Here is a 14,576-nt window from a genome sequence, read left to right as displayed (position 1 = left end):
GCACTCAAGTAGTGTGTCAAAGAATTGTTTCAGCAGGCAAAGAAAGACACAACTCAAACATGTATATACATGGGTGATCTCAGTGGAGACTCACACTGAGACATCAGTTCCCTCTTTATTTATACACTGCTCCTTCCTAAAATATGTCAGGTCGGTGCCCCTTGTGTGTAAAACAACTCCTTACAAGGTGATAAGCATGAAACATATGTTCAAACAGTTAAAAATAGGAACTGGTCAAGCTTATCTCAGCAAACTCAGCAAGGGTGGAGGCACCTGTGGTATTTCCTCATGCAAGCTTTGTCATGAAACACAATGTATGCAGGAGTTTAAATGAAGCTAAACAACTAGGGATTTTTAACTACAATAGAGCAGAATACATATAAAAATCCTTTAACATTCCCTCCTGTTTTAGCTCATTTCAACACGTTTCACACTTTGTTTCAGAACATGTTCTCTTGCTCCTAGCATTTTCAAACATGTCATCATTATGTGTTACTTATATTGCAATCTAGCTTCACAGGTCGTCTTTAAGATTTTCTTCTCACACATAAACATCTTCGTCTTCAAAGTTATCTTCACTGTTACTCAGATCATTTTTGTCATCCATTGGTACAGTAACATAAGCTGTCAATGATGTGGAAATCATTTTAGAAATCATCTTCCTGAGACAAGGGAGAATACATGTGGAGAATACACAGAATAATACAAGTAAGAGTCCTATGAATATTAGACCTTTATACAGCAAAACAGTCCACGAGCCACTTAAAAGCCACCTCAGCACATTTTTTCCTGTGCCCACCCATGGAAAGAGTGAGTGCAGCACTTTCTGTCCTGTAGTCCAAAGCTTGAATTCCTGTGGGACGTCAGAGCCCCATATTGGGTCATGTGCTGTTGGAGCTGATAAGCTGGTTGACCTTTTCCTTCTTGCGTATGATTGGTTGTCGGTGTTTATCTTGAATGTGTGATCGGATATGAAGATCGGAGCACACATACCCGTCCAGTTCTGGGGGAGAGTGAAATAAGATAAGATAAGATAAGATAAGATAAGATAAGATAAGATAAGATAAGATAAGATAAGATGGCCTTTATTAGTCCCACAGGTGGGAAATTTGTTTTGTAGGCCCGCTGTCCACATAGCCAGGCCATTCCCTGCACCCAATAGGTGCCATTAGAAGTGTCATTGTGTAGTGGTGTGAGTTATCATGCGTCCAAGCTTTCTTCTGGTGATGCTTTTGGTCCATATTGAATAGTAGGAAGCATCCTGCAGCCAGCACCGCTAGGGTTAGGGAGATCAGGAGCAGCTTCATGGTGACCTGGCGCACCTGGCCCCTCTGATAAGTAGACCAAAGGCAAGAAGCAAAGGCGGGATATACCCAATCAGCCCTTCCTCCACCTTTCGGATCACCAGAGGGCAGGGACGTCGGCGTCTAGTTAGTCTATGCTCTCACTTACTTTCTTACAGTGGCTTTGGTGAATCCAGGATGGTCTTTCTGCAATCTTGCAGGCAGTCGGCGTGGTTAAAAGCACTTGGTATGGTCCTTCCCAACGGGGTGAGCTCCAATTTTTCCTCTGGAGTACCCTGATTAGGATCCAGTCACCTGGCTTCAACCTGCAAGATACTAGCGAAGAGTCATGCGGCAATTTGTTGTTCAGCACAATTTCTTTATTTTCTAGTAGCTTTGCCATCCACTCTGCTAGAGTGGTCTCTCTAACTGATTTGTTTACTGGTTCACTCAGTATTGGTAGGGGGAAAGGTCTTTCATAAATTATTTCAAACGGCGTCAAGTTTTGGGAACCTTGTGTTAATCTCATTCACATTTTCACTAGACCTATACATTCAGGCCATGGTCTCCCTGTTTCTTCCATGCACTTCCTTAATCTTTGTTTGATAGTGCCATTTGTTCTTTCCACTAGCCCTGCACTTTGTGGATGGTAGGCACAGTGATTTTTTATACTAAATCCTAATGCTTCGGAGACCTTGCTAATCACATCATTTACAAAATGTGTTCCATTGTCTGATCTTATCAGGGACGGTATGCCATATATTGGGACAAAATGGTTGCATAGGCATTTTGCTACAGAGATTGCATCTACCTTTTTTACAGGATAAATTTCTGGCCATTTTGAGAACACATCCATGACCACTAAGGCGTATTTTGAACCTTGGCTTTCATTTAGCTCAATGAAATCCATGTGAATCGTATGAAATGGGTGAGGTGGTGCAGGAAAATGACCTCTTTTTGGTCTTAGGTTACCTTGTGTATTATGCTTTTGACAAATCATGCATGTCCTTATAAATCCTTTTGCCGAAGTTTCGAAATTTAGTGTATAGAAGTGTGTTTTTAACTAATTATACTCCCTCCTGTTGACACATGAGTAACTCCATGTGTCACAAGAGCTACTGTTTTATGTAAAGACTTCGGTAATATTGGTTTCCCATCACATATCATCAGATCATCCTGTAAAATTGCTCCGCACCTCAACCATTTCTTTTGCTCTAATAATGGTGCTGATTTTTGTTCATTTCTCAAAACATCCAGTGGAATTTGTGTGGGGGTGTCATGTGTCAGTGTGTCCACTTTTTGTTTTGCAGCTGCTTTAGCTGCTTTGTCTGCAAAGTTGTTAGTATAGGTTTGCTCTCCATCTCAACAAAGTCTCATCTAGGATGACAGGATTTCAATCAGGTCAAGCGCCTCTATGCACCTGATTAGTTTAGGTATTTTCTTTATTTTCTTCATCTCATATATCATTGAACTGAGTTTGAGCAAACCTTAAGCTTGATTCAGACTACTTTTAACAATTATCCACCTTACATCATAGCTGAATAAGATGCTTCTTCTAATTAATATTATGTCACTATTAATATTATTATTAATATTATTATCTCATAATTGTTTTCTCTTATTTCTATATAACATCAATTAGGGCTGCACGATTTTGCATAAAATGAGAATCACGATTTTTTTGCTTAGAATTGAGATCACGATTCTCTCACGATTTTCTTTTCCAATATAAATATTTATTGCACTTATTAACTGCACATCAACTTCGTAACAGTTGAAACTGAACATAAAAACAATAAAATAAACATAAAAACAATAAATGCCTCACATTTTGTGGTTGCCGCAAAATGTTGTACTGCTTGAAATTCCGTCTCCACCGTTGCTCGACACTGTGTGTATAGAGCAGGTAGTGCAACAATAGAAAAATAGTTGCGGGACGGCACTGTGTAGCGTTTGTCTAGGGTGTTGATCATTTTCCTAAATCCCTCGTTTTGCACAGTGTTGATATATCTTTGGTCAGGTGATAAGTAATAGCCTCCGTAATTTCTTTGTGCCTGCGGGAGTTCGACGTGTATAGGGAAGCGCTGTATAAGGTTCCCGTTATTGATGTTTGGCTGGTTGACCGGGACGGATTTTCTCCTGTCACTTTCTTGTCGTCCCTGACGTGTTCTCTGTTGTTTTTCCCTGCCAATTTGAGCATCACGGCACAGCTTCTGTATCACGTGGTATAAGGCTCCGCCCTTGTCATTTGTTGAGCAGGAAGAGGGAGCGCTTGTTTTCATGCAGGTTACGTCCCGGATCAAAATGCGGTACAATCGTCGTCGTCTTTTTTTTTTTTTCTTTTTTTTTTTTAAATCGTTGTCATTTGGAAATGAGATCACACATAAGTATGAATCGAGATCGCGATTTTCTAACGATTAATCGTGCAGCCCTAACATCAATAGTATATTACAATATACTACTATACTACAAATATACAATAGTCTATTATAATATTTCATATATATTTTATTATGTATCCATCAAGGGCTGGGGGTGATCTGCAGTTTCACCCTTACCCAAGCTGGAGACACACTTTCCTTGGCTGAACAATGACACAGCCTCAATATACCTTATGCATCTCTCTTTTTTATTTGATATACTTTCATGTGAATTATCTGGTTTCATTTACTCTATTCATTCTAGGCACGTTCGTCATGCCAACGATATTTCATTGTTAATACCAGTTTACAGGTTGTTATCCTGCCTATTATTAGTTTGAATACATCAGATAAGCTCTGATTTAATTTAACCTTTTGTTTATTCCACTTCATTCCTCTTGTATTTATTTCTGTTTGGAGGGTTTCTTATAGTTGCGTTAGTGCGGAGGGACTACATTTGCCTTCCCACGTGGGACATTTAGTTTTCTTTGGATTCCTCCATCTACATGCACTAATTTGTCCGGCGCCTGGACATTTTTTCCCTAGCCACTGCTCGTCAGCAGTGAGTTTTGTAGCTTTATTACCCATTACAACAAAACTGCAGAGCCGTCTCTGGTATTAGAGTCAGGAGTGGTAACTAACATGCCCTTCTACTCCTACGCTATTCGTGGAGCGGTGTAAGTTTTACGTGATGAACGCAACCTTTCTCCTCTACTCACCAGTACTTTGGCTACTGACAGGAAACAAAATGACAGTAACAAAAGAGTAATCCAGCAGCGTACTGTGCTGTCAAAATGATTTACTCTTAACACACAAAAAACACAAACATTTAATATACAGTCGCGCAGATCCTTTCAGCGGATCAGTCTACCAGCCCTTCAGGCGGGCAAATCCCTGCACTTTTATACCAGCCCGTGCGGTGGCGAACCTATTTTTGGATCCCTGCACTTTTCTACCAGCCCGTGCTATAGGCGAACAACGTTTTACGCGAGTGTATACGTGTGGGTTTCTTTACCTTACTGAAACGTCGTTGCAGCCGGTTTCGTTAGATCGTTCCACTGAATCCCACTGCCGTGGACCACTGATAAAAACACTGGCCAAGACCCAAACTTTTTACGCTCTTGGGCTTTCACCTCTACCTAGAGAGGGCTGTCGACAGACTTCAGTGCGGGCTCCCCACGGCGTCAGGAATCAGTGTAGATCTCTGCTTTGGAGTCACAAAAAAACAATTGTTATTTCCTTTCCGGCTCGAAGGACCAAAAAATATGTCAAAGAATTGTTTCAGCAGGCAAAGAAAGACACAACTCAAACATGTATATACATGGGTGATCTCAGTGGAGACTCACACTGAGACATCAGTTCCCTCTTTATTTATACACTGCTCCTTCCTAAAATATGTCAGGTCGGTGCCCCTTGTGTGTAAAACAACTCCTTACAAGGAGCATGAAACATATGTTCAAACAGTTAAAAATAGGAACTGGTCAAGCTTATCTCAGCAAACTCAGCAAGGGTGGAGGCACCTGTGGTATTTCCTCATGCAAGCTTTGTCATGAAACACAATGTATGCAGGAGTTTAAATGAAGCTAAACAACTAGGGATTTTTAACTACAATAGAGCAGAATACATATAAAAATCCTTTAACATAGTGTGACTGAGAAGAACTGAGGAGGATCAAGGCTAAAGGCACTGGAATTCAACAACTAATACAACACGAAGCTGGAGCTCAAATTGCAGTAAAAAAGCATGAAGGATGTGCAGAAAGGAATAAAGATAATTACTGGGACTAAGGGGACAGTCAACCAGTTAGCAGCCTGAAGAGAGCAAATGAGGTGAACAATTTCCTTAACGGGTTCAGTTTGCAGCTCTTTAGTGCCTCTTCCACCCCACATTCTGGCCTCCAAGCATCACTGATGCCTTTGATTATTTAATCCTGCGCCGTTCTTATTCCCTGAGCGTACTTTGTGGCTTTTAATCTGGCAAGATATCACAAGACTTTTTAAGTTTAAAAGAGAAATGTGTTAACTGAGAAAACAATTAACACTTTGAAATGTGACAATCTAAATCTCGCCTTCAGAAAGGTTTCCACGTGCTTTCCTTAGAATTTCATGACACTGTAAAAAGTGAACCATGGTCTTATCATCATCATTATCCATCTGAGAGACTTTAAAAAAAGAGACAGAAATTTTTCCAAGAGCCTTTTTTTACAGCTTCAGTTACAAACCTGATTTGTAACTCTAAGGTGCTTCAGGACCTGGGAGGTAAATGGCCCATCCATTAAGCTCCATGAGGCAAAAACAAGCAGATCTATGTCTGTTTACAGCATTAATCAATGACCTGCCCACTCACAAGTCTCTAAACTGTGACAGGTAACGGCCATCACTACCTTTCTACTCTCAAACGTCCCCTCAAGGTTACTGCCTTTCTCAGCTCTCAGGATGGGAGCTGCATATTGAGTGCATTGGCTGGGCAGGAGCCAGAGGACCACTAGAGACAAACTTCTGTTTTCTGTCTTGATGGCAGGGGCGAAACATCCACAACTCTCAGCTTTGATACTGTTTGCTCTGCAAGCACAAGGTAAACATGCAATAATGTACTATAACATTTTTTTCACTGAAGGGGACAAAACCTAACCTAAACAACCACAAGATCCACAACTCTGTACTTGCATGTCTCCTCTCCTAACTTTGCAATCTCGTGAGAATGCAAGTTTACAAGAATGCCAGTCGGCTAACATATGATCTGGTCATCAGCCACTAGTCATCCTGGCAGGCAGCGGCCATCAATAATGGATGATGCATGAATTAATCATGGATGAGGGGACAGAGATCTAAACACACAGTGAGGTCCCGTGGGGAACAGAGGAACTGATGGTAAGCAGCCTAGAGCTGAGCAAGTGCAGCTTGAACATCTCTTAAAATGCATTACGTAACACAAGGTCAATAACAAATGCTTGCAACAGTGTAAGTGTTGAGAACTGACCTGATGCAGTAAATTATATATATATGTATGTCTCACCAGTACATCCAAGAATATTAGAATTGATACTTATGTACTGTAATAGAAACCCACTACAAAGCAAATATAGTCGAGTGTGTGTGCAGCATTCTGGCAACTAAAGTAGGTGCATGTGTCTAATTGATCCAATTAGACTCGTTCTCACCTTTACAATGCAAGCGAAATGACATCATCTAACCGGGCAAGGTAACCATTAACAAATCCCTTCTAAGTGCCACTATTATGCCTCCATTTACACACCTTCAGTTGGCTAGTTTGTATCCGGTATGTTTTTACACATATAATACAGTGGCATTGATTAAGCATGTATGTGCAGGACAGGAAGAATTAAAAACTACTGCTAGTAAGTAAGATAACAACATAAAGACAGAGCCAATAAGTATACTATGAGCAGATCTACTGAACATAATATAACAAATATTTGAATAACAGTGTATATTTACCTTCATGCCTTGAACTATGAGTCTCTTAATATGGAACACACAAGCTCAGAATAATAGATGTGACACTTGTGCAGTGATAAAATGAAGATTATGTGTATCATGTGAGTTCATGCAGAGGCCTGTAACCTTAATGGGGGTTCGTGTCTTATATTTGAACCATGCAGATGTGGAGAAGATGAGGGAGCATGGTGAAACACAGCATGCCCTTTACAAATGTTGTCTGGCAGGATTTTACTCCAGTAAAGGGGTTGTGTAAATCTGAGTCACCACATGAATGAATGAAAGAATGCGAAGTATGCTGACTGACAATTTAGATCTGCTTAGGCCAACTGAAAATACAAGGCTGACCTGCAAGTCTGCTTCCAAATATAAACCAAACGGGCACACACACACTTTAACACAGGCTACCTCCTCATCTCAGTCACACCTGTCCACAGTTCTTATTTTCAGGGGGAAAAAAGTATTTTAAAAAACATGTCTCAGGTTTATGTGTGTATGTAAAAAGGTCATGGTGATTTAAAATAACATTGGACACACACCTGGTTTCACAGTCTTCAGGCGGACTGGCTCCCGAAAGTGGCGGATGACAGCCAGCGTGTCTCGGTTTGTGAGTCCGCTCACGGGAGTGCCATTAACCTCCAGCAGAACGTCCCCACTGCTTGGAAGCCTCCCGGCGTGACACACCAACGCCTCCGACACTATGTGTCCAAGATAGGGGAACTCTCCCAGCTCAGCGCCACCTCGCACCTCAGCTACAGTGACCAGCTCCCCGGAACCTCCCCACGAGACGGTGCACTCCTGCACTTTACTTGACCAGTGCTTCTTCTTTTTCAGTGTCTTGGACATTGTTGGTAGATGTTGTAAACCTATAGGGAAGTCCAAGAACGATTGTCCTTCAAAGCAACAATCGCTTCAAACCCTAAGACGCAATGACGCACGGAAAAATCATTGCCGATTAGAGAAGTTGATGCTGCTGCCTTGTGCTGTATTCCATCTCAAGGAAAACAACTCTTGTTTTTTGGCTTGTTTGTTTGTTTGCTTGTTGTTTTTCGCTCAGCTGCTCCTAAGAATCAAATATCCTTCCACTGACTTATCCGAGCATCACCTGTCCGCGACTGGAATGTGAGACCAGCTGCGTCAGTGTCGCATTGAAGCGGAAAGTGCTGATTCTGATGCTGGGGCGTCTCGATCCCACACCCCAGTTCACAGCAATGTGCGGTTAATAAACAACAGTAGCTTCCCCCGCACTGTTACACCCCGATATTTGTTACAGAGCAGGACGGAACCGGTGAGTCCAGCAGTTTGCGCGCACCAGTGCCTGTTAGAAAAGCGTGGGAAAAAATAGCATATATCCCACTCTGGACTTCAGGAAACGTCAGCACATTTGACAATACTGACGGAAATAGTTTATTTAAAAAAAAATACAGGAAAACGTGAAAAAAATGGGCTTATACGAGGTTCATCAGCTGCTGAAAAACTCCTCTGTCACTGATAGTTCCTCATCCGAACCTACTGAGGCAACTTCACCATGCGCACCTGTCCTACTCGCCAGCACTCCTCCATGGTGACATCAGCAAGGCAGTCCTTAGAAACGGGAAAACATACCTGGTCCTCCCCCGAACTGAGCGGTTATCGGTTATCTGATCCTTTCAAAACACAGAAACTCTGCTCGTTGCTCCTCGTCGCGCGCTCTGCGCTCTCTCCTGTTTTTTCCAGAAGCACAGTGGATTTTTTTTTATTCTGAAAACTATGCAGCAGCATGCAACAGACGTGATCCGATTAGGCTTCGCTCCATAACTTTTTTTTAATCGTTTTCCGTGTTGCTTTTATGACGGCAGGCAGTTCTGTCCAATCGGAGATGTGGGAGGCGTTCCCAAAGCGCGTATATTACGCCAATGGTGAATGGCAAGAGGTGGGAGTTCTGTGAGTGGGGATCGTTGGACTTGTGTTCTCAGTCCGTTGCAAGGCGGAGTTCCCCCACGGGGACGCGTATTTTCACGTAGAACATGCTTGCAGATAGCCAGAGATGGGTAACCTATCTCTGTGTATGACCTTTGGTCTGCTGTTTGGATTTTTTTCTCAAAATTTCTTTGTATTCCTATTGCAAAGTGTAACAGCTTCTGGGTGATTCCTGAATTTTACTCGGTTGCTTTATGTCCGTGAAATGCATTTAGAGATCTGGGACTAGGAAGGTTGTCTGTCGGTTAATCGTAGTAGTGGTTGTTGATTTTTTGCGCGAGTCTGCCCTCTTGTGGTTACCAACAGACTGAGGCTGGCATGTCATCCAAAGCACCAGTTGGCAACATTCACTTGTATAACTATTAGATTTTACATTTTAACTAATGTTACACATCCGATGCGAACAATTATATATGAAGAGAGTAAATAAAAATCAGCGTTAACGCATTTAAATATACTTTTTATTTAAGCTCACTGATTTTATTTTTACCTGTTTTTAAAGCCCCCTTTTCTTATCTCCCGTACCTGTTATCGACTTTGTCTTTCATATTCTCTCTGATGAAGCAGAGACGCATTTCTTGTATGAGACGTGTGTGTGTGTTCATCACAGTTTACTGACTAACCTGTTTTGGTTGCATTATGTGTGAACATGACTCCTGTTAATGTTATCGTTTCTGGTGCTTTGCTAATAATTAACAGTCAGTCAACTTTCCAGCGCCACTCTCCGGTCAGCGCCCTCACAGGCAGACACACAAAGCCGAACCTGTATTCTGAAAAGCCGCTGATAACAGCTGTGTTATTATGATTTCTTTTCTCTTTTTATCCACTGCTGTTAATTTTTATATTATAAGGTCTGTAAATGTTTGTTCACCCGCACAATAGAGCCTCTGGTGTCAGGTAGGAAAACTAATTTGTAACATTTAGACTGTGCCTTGCTCGTTTTTTGTTTTGTTTTTTCATTTTCAAATGACTTCAAAGTTAATTAGTTTTACTCAACACCGGAATAAAATTCTCGGCTCGCAACCCTTGAATTGCTTTTGTTGATACGGTCTGCAGATTCTCCCACATTTGAGAAATGCGAGCTACTCCTAATGGACGTGGACACAAAATGTAGCAATGACACCTCCCTCTGTCCATCCTGTAAGTTTTAAACATGATAATGATTGCATTGCTATTAGCTGGAAGTTCATTTGCCTTGTGTACATGACAGCTAGAGCATTTGACCCCTTCCTGATTACAAGTTTGTTGCATGTTTGTCACAAAGACAAAGATTACCGGAGCAAATACAAAATGCAGTTTTAAAATGATGGTGTCATTTATCAAGGGGGGGAAAGCTATGACAAACAACCTGCCCCTGTGTGAAAAAGTAATTGTGAAATGGTAAAAGCAACAGTGTGTACTTTGAAGTGTTCTGAACCTACTTTTTTCACTTGTTTTGTAGATGAAGAGTCATCAGGCACACTTGCCCTCATTATAATCCCTTCCCTGTTGGCTCTGAGCACAGTGTTAGTGGTGGCTCTGATTTTTTATACTCTATGTAAAAATAAAGAACGACGACACAGGACTTCACCTCATTTTAAGAATGGTAGGGACCGCAGTAACCATATGTCAGTTTATTAAAACAGTGGGAAATCCTTTAAAAATCCAACATTTTTTCTGTTTGAGCGTCTCATAGTAATGTCAAGTGTTTATTTACTTATATTTGCTCTTGTATCAGGCCAGCAGATTGTATCCCTGTCTACAGCTTCTGTAGGTCCTCCAAAGGTCCCGGCAGCTTTAGATCCCTGGGAAATCCCAGAAGAGTGTGTTCTTGAGGGACTAGAGTTTTGGCAGACTGGTTGCTATGGCCCCATTTGTAAAGGTCTGCTGAGGAAGAAAGGTGGAGCCTCTTCTGTCGTGGTGGTTAAGTGCCTTCGAGGTACTGTATGAATCTGTTATAAAGCAAGGGTCATCACTGGAGTTAAGCTTGTCCAGTTTTTATTCTATTGATTTAATTCCATACAGATGCCTCTGGCAAGCCCGAAGCTAAAGAATTTGTTGAGTGGCTCCTCTTCTGTGCTTCAGTGTGTAAACATGAAAATGTGGTGCAGATGCTGCACTGTCAGACCAAACGTCTACCCATGTACCTGGTTTTAGATGCCTACAACCCAGGGAATCTCCTTCACTTCCTCTGGACACTTAGAAATGTAAGTGATCCAAACCTTCTACCGTTTCAATGGCAAAGGCAATCTTCAGTTATTGAATGTAGTGCAATGACGAGGACTTATTTTTAACTGTAGAACAATTCAAGCACTGCAGATCCCTTGCAAAACTTCTCTGAGAGGTCAGTGTTTCTGGTGGCAAAACAGATTGCAGCTGGCCTGGTGAGTCACTTTTTTTTAGACCAATTATTCCCAACAAACAACTGGAATAAAACGAGTTCATTTTAGATGTCATGCCCACAGCAGATGACATTCTGCCATTTCTTCCCCCAAGATGCTAGGGAAAGTGTTGTTTATCTTGAATCTTGAATAACTGTTGCAACAAAAAGATTGACGTGTTTAGCTGTAATTGGATCCTCCTCCAGGATTACCTGATGTCAGAGCACAGGCTGGTGCATGGCGATGTTGCTGCCAGAAACATCTTAATTGGCCCAGGCCTCTCGGCTCGAGTATCTGGCCTGGGTGTGGCATTTGAAGGACGCAAAATGGATTCAGCAATTAGACAGAGGGCAGCAAAGGTGCCTCTGAAATGGCAGGCTCCAGAGCGGATTATGATGCTGCTCAGTATCGACAGAAGCGACGTGTAAGGGCAGAGTTATGGCTAAGGAAACAAAACACAAAGACACTTTATATATATATGTATATATATATATATATATATATATATATTATTATTATTATTGACATTTTTTGTCTTTGCTCTTGTATGTGCATTACATGCTTTAAAAATCATGTTTCTATGAGTCACAGTGTTTTGTTTTGTTCCCCCTGCACACCAGGTGGTCATTTGGAATCCTACTATATGAACTGATCACTTTAGGTAAAGCATTGTCATCTTATCTGCCAAAGTTTTATAATACATTTCCATCTTATCTTAATCCAAATGTACTAATTACTACAATCAAACCATTAACAACATTACAGAGCCAATAAAAAATGCTTTTTCCCATATCGCAGGATCCCCTCCATACCCTGAGCTGGAGCCTTCAACAGTGCTTCCAAAGCTACAGGCGTCTTATCGAATGAAGAGACCAAAGAACTGCGGGGGACTTTTGTATGTGTAATTCACCTAAAAGCAAGCAATAGACAGGGACGTATGAACAAATCTATATGCAGTATATATATGTACATGCATTAAGTACAGTATAGTGAAAGTCAAAGTCAGTTCAAACTCACAAAAGCTGCATTACGATTTAAACAGCACTTATTAAAAAGTCCCTGCAATGAGGATGATTTAAAGATGCAGTTTGATGTTTTGGGATTTGATAATAATTCAGATGACAAGACTGACACTCGTCTTTTCAAGTTTAATATAAAACTGCTGCAAGAAGCTATCAGGCTTGTCTAAGAACCAGCACCTCTAAAGCTCACTAATTAACTTGTCATATGTCATTTATTGATTTGGATTATAAACATAAGTTTTAAAACTTCAAAGGTGCTGGTAGCCAGATTTCATTGCCTCTGGGCAGAATCTGGCTCAGTGTTTACCTCTAACTTCAAAAGTCTTTGTGACAGGCTACCCAGGATTGTGATTGGTTAGCTTCCTGTGATAAGCAGCCATGACAGTGATACTGATTTGCTTGTGAAACACATGAAACGCAGATGAATGCTAAACGTCTCCATATGTATTTAGGTATGACCTGATGAAGTACTGTTGGATGTGGAGCTTCAAAGAGCGACCAGCATTTTCAGCCATCATCAAGCTGTTGGAGTCCTCGCTGCACATTGCTGATACAACACCGATTTGTATTTCTGAGGTCATTGACATATCGGAGTATAAGAGAATGGCAGGACTGATCGAATAGACCCACGCTCATGCGCCACTTTATCGGGTACACTTGATGTTGGGGGCACAACAACAGGTGCTGGTTGATGCAAATATCGAATCAGCTAATCACATGGTAGCAACTCATTAAATTTAGGCATATAAGAAATGGTCAAGATGTCTTTCTGAAATTCAGACCAGAAGAAGAATCAGAAGAAACTTTCAAATTTTGACTTTAAATATGACATGATTGCCAGATGAGCTGGTTTGAGTGTTTTAGATACTGCTGATCTACTAAGATTTTACTATTTTACTAGAAAAATTAGGAGCAAATACCCAGTGGGGGTGAAAATGCCTTACTGATAACAGAGGCCAGAGGACAGGTTGCTTTAAGATGATAAGAAAACAGCAGTAACTCAAATAAACTATATAGCACAGCCAAGGTATGATGTGAAGGCACAATACACCAAACTCTGGAGTCAATGAGCTATAGCAGCAGAAGACCACACCAGGTGCCACTCCTGTCAGCTAAGAACAGGAAACTGAGGCTATAGTCTCTCCAAAAGTGTACAACAGAAGATGGAAAACTGTTGCCTGTTTGATAAGTGTCAGCTTTTGCTGCAACATTTAAATGGTAGGGTCAGAAGTTAGTAAAAAAAAAACTCAAAAGTGTGGATCCATCCTGTCTTGTATCACCTGGATAGCCTGCTGGTGATGTAATGGTGTAGGGCGTATTTTCTTGGGACACTTCTTAGACACTCCTTAGTACCAGCTGAGCATAATTTAAAGGCCACCTGAGTATTGTTGCTAACCATGTCGATCCCTCTATGACTACAGTGTGCTTGTCTTCTAATGGCTGCAATGCTGAAAACCTCAAGTCATCTCAAAAATGTTGTTTTTGAACTTAACAATGAGTTCTCTGTATTCTAGTGGCCCCCTGTGGGCACTAACTCCAAAACCAGTAGAACACCTTTGGGATGTGATGGCCCAGAAGACTTGCATCATGCATGTGCAGCCAGAAAATCTGCAGCAACTGTGTGATGCCATCATATCAATATTGACCAGAAACTGTGAGGAATGATTCCGGCACCTTGCTGAACTAAGCTATAATGAATTCTGAAGACAAAAGGGTAAAATGTCCAGTGAGTGTATGGAAAATATGTCAGTAACATTCACGTTAGAGATCAATCACAATTTATTAATAACTGTGTATGGGTTTAGTTGGGACGTTGATAGCAATCCGACATGTTAAAAGTGACTACATGAGTTCTAACATTTCCAGTTCAGTAAAAATATAATGAATCAAGACAATAATTCCAAGTATTTTCTTTTTATTAATACAGCCTTGTTGTCAAATTGCACAGATCTAAAAGCACAGATTTTAGTAATACTTGAGAACTTTTCCACTATCTTTGGGCAAAGTACAGTTTTTGTATCTATAATGCTCTTGGCATGCATACATTACTGTGACTTTACGGTTTTAAAACCAG

At 41.1% G+C, this 14,576-nt stretch overlaps 2 protein-coding genes across 6 annotated transcripts; one reads left to right on the top strand and one right to left on the bottom strand.

Annotated features, from left to right (window-relative positions):
* Nucleotides 1-62: 62 nt before the first annotated feature.
* On the bottom strand, nucleotides 63-9,689 carry LOC100707597 (membrane-associated guanylate kinase, WW and PDZ domain-containing protein 3). Of its 4 annotated transcripts, XM_025901380.1 has the most exons (3): nucleotides 7,701-9,689; nucleotides 1,453-1,619; nucleotides 63-1,003 (listed from the first exon to the last, which is right to left on the bottom strand). In XM_025901380.1, the coding sequence occupies exons 1-3, from the start codon at nucleotides 8,005-8,007 to the stop codon at nucleotides 542-544; spliced, it is 936 nt and encodes a 311-aa protein (XP_025757165.1). In that variant the 5' UTR covers nucleotides 8,008-9,689; the 3' UTR covers nucleotides 63-541. The 4 variants fall into 4 exon arrangements, with proteins under 4 accessions (XP_025757165.1, XP_025757166.1, XP_019205058.1 ...); XM_025901381.1 differs by lacking the exon at nucleotides 63-1,003 and having other exon boundaries at nucleotides 1,237-1,619; XM_019349513.2 differs by lacking the exon at nucleotides 63-1,003 and having other exon boundaries at nucleotides 1,492-1,609.
* A 166-nt stretch (nucleotides 9,690-9,855) lies between these two features.
* Nucleotides 9,856-14,147, top strand: LOC102082659 (tyrosine-protein kinase STYK1). 2 transcript variants are annotated; one of them, XM_019349509.2, is made up of 10 exons: nucleotides 9,856-10,017; nucleotides 10,177-10,260; nucleotides 10,562-10,705; nucleotides 10,865-11,038; nucleotides 11,125-11,306; nucleotides 11,400-11,483; nucleotides 11,687-11,904; nucleotides 12,101-12,141; nucleotides 12,279-12,375; nucleotides 12,955-14,147. In XM_019349509.2, the coding sequence occupies exons 2-10, from the start codon at nucleotides 10,212-10,214 to the stop codon at nucleotides 13,124-13,126; spliced, it is 1,161 nt and encodes a 386-aa protein (XP_019205054.1). In that variant the 5' UTR covers nucleotides 9,856-10,017; nucleotides 10,177-10,211; the 3' UTR covers nucleotides 13,127-14,147. The 2 variants fall into 2 exon arrangements, with proteins under 2 accessions (XP_019205054.1, XP_019205053.1); XM_019349508.2 differs by having other exon boundaries at nucleotides 10,838-11,038.
* The last annotated feature ends 429 nt before the right edge of the window (nucleotides 14,148-14,576 follow it).

The sequence above is a fragment of the Oreochromis niloticus genome, linkage group LG20 (genome assembly GCF_001858045.2).
Source record: "Oreochromis niloticus isolate F11D_XX linkage group LG20, O_niloticus_UMD_NMBU, whole genome shotgun sequence".
Taxonomy (NCBI): domain Eukaryota; kingdom Metazoa; phylum Chordata; class Actinopteri; order Cichliformes; family Cichlidae; genus Oreochromis; species Oreochromis niloticus.
The sequence above is the reverse complement of the archived record's forward strand: the minus strand, read 5'-3'. Positions and strand labels throughout refer to the sequence as shown.

What these genes read in the sequence shown, in the direction of transcription:
- LOC100707597 (XM_025901380.1), bottom strand. Translation starts at nt 8,007, where the DNA reads ATGTCCAAGACACTGAAAAAGAAGAAGCACTGGTCAAGTAAAGTGCAG. An exon ending in CCTGAAGACTGTGAAACCAG is followed by an intron (nt 1,620 to 7,700) that starts GTGTGTGTCCAA and finishes ACTCTTCGCTAG; the next exon opens with TATCTTGCAGGTTGAAGCCA. An exon ending in ACCAAAGCCACTGTAAGAAA is followed by an intron (nt 1,004 to 1,452) that starts GTAAGTGAGAGC and finishes ACTCTCCCCCAG; the next exon opens with AACTGGACGGGTATGTGTGC.
- LOC102082659 (XM_019349508.2), top strand. Translation starts at nt 10,212, where the DNA reads ATGGACGTGGACACAAAATGTAGCAATGACACCTCCCTCTGTCCATCC. An exon ending in CACCTCCCTCTGTCCATCCT is followed by an intron (nt 10,261 to 10,561) that starts GTAAGTTTTAAA and finishes CTTGTTTTGTAG; the next exon opens with ATGAAGAGTCATCAGGCACA. An exon ending in GGTGGTTAAGTGCCTTCGAG is followed by an intron (nt 11,039 to 11,124) that starts GTACTGTATGAA and finishes AATTCCATACAG; the next exon opens with ATGCCTCTGGCAAGCCCGAA.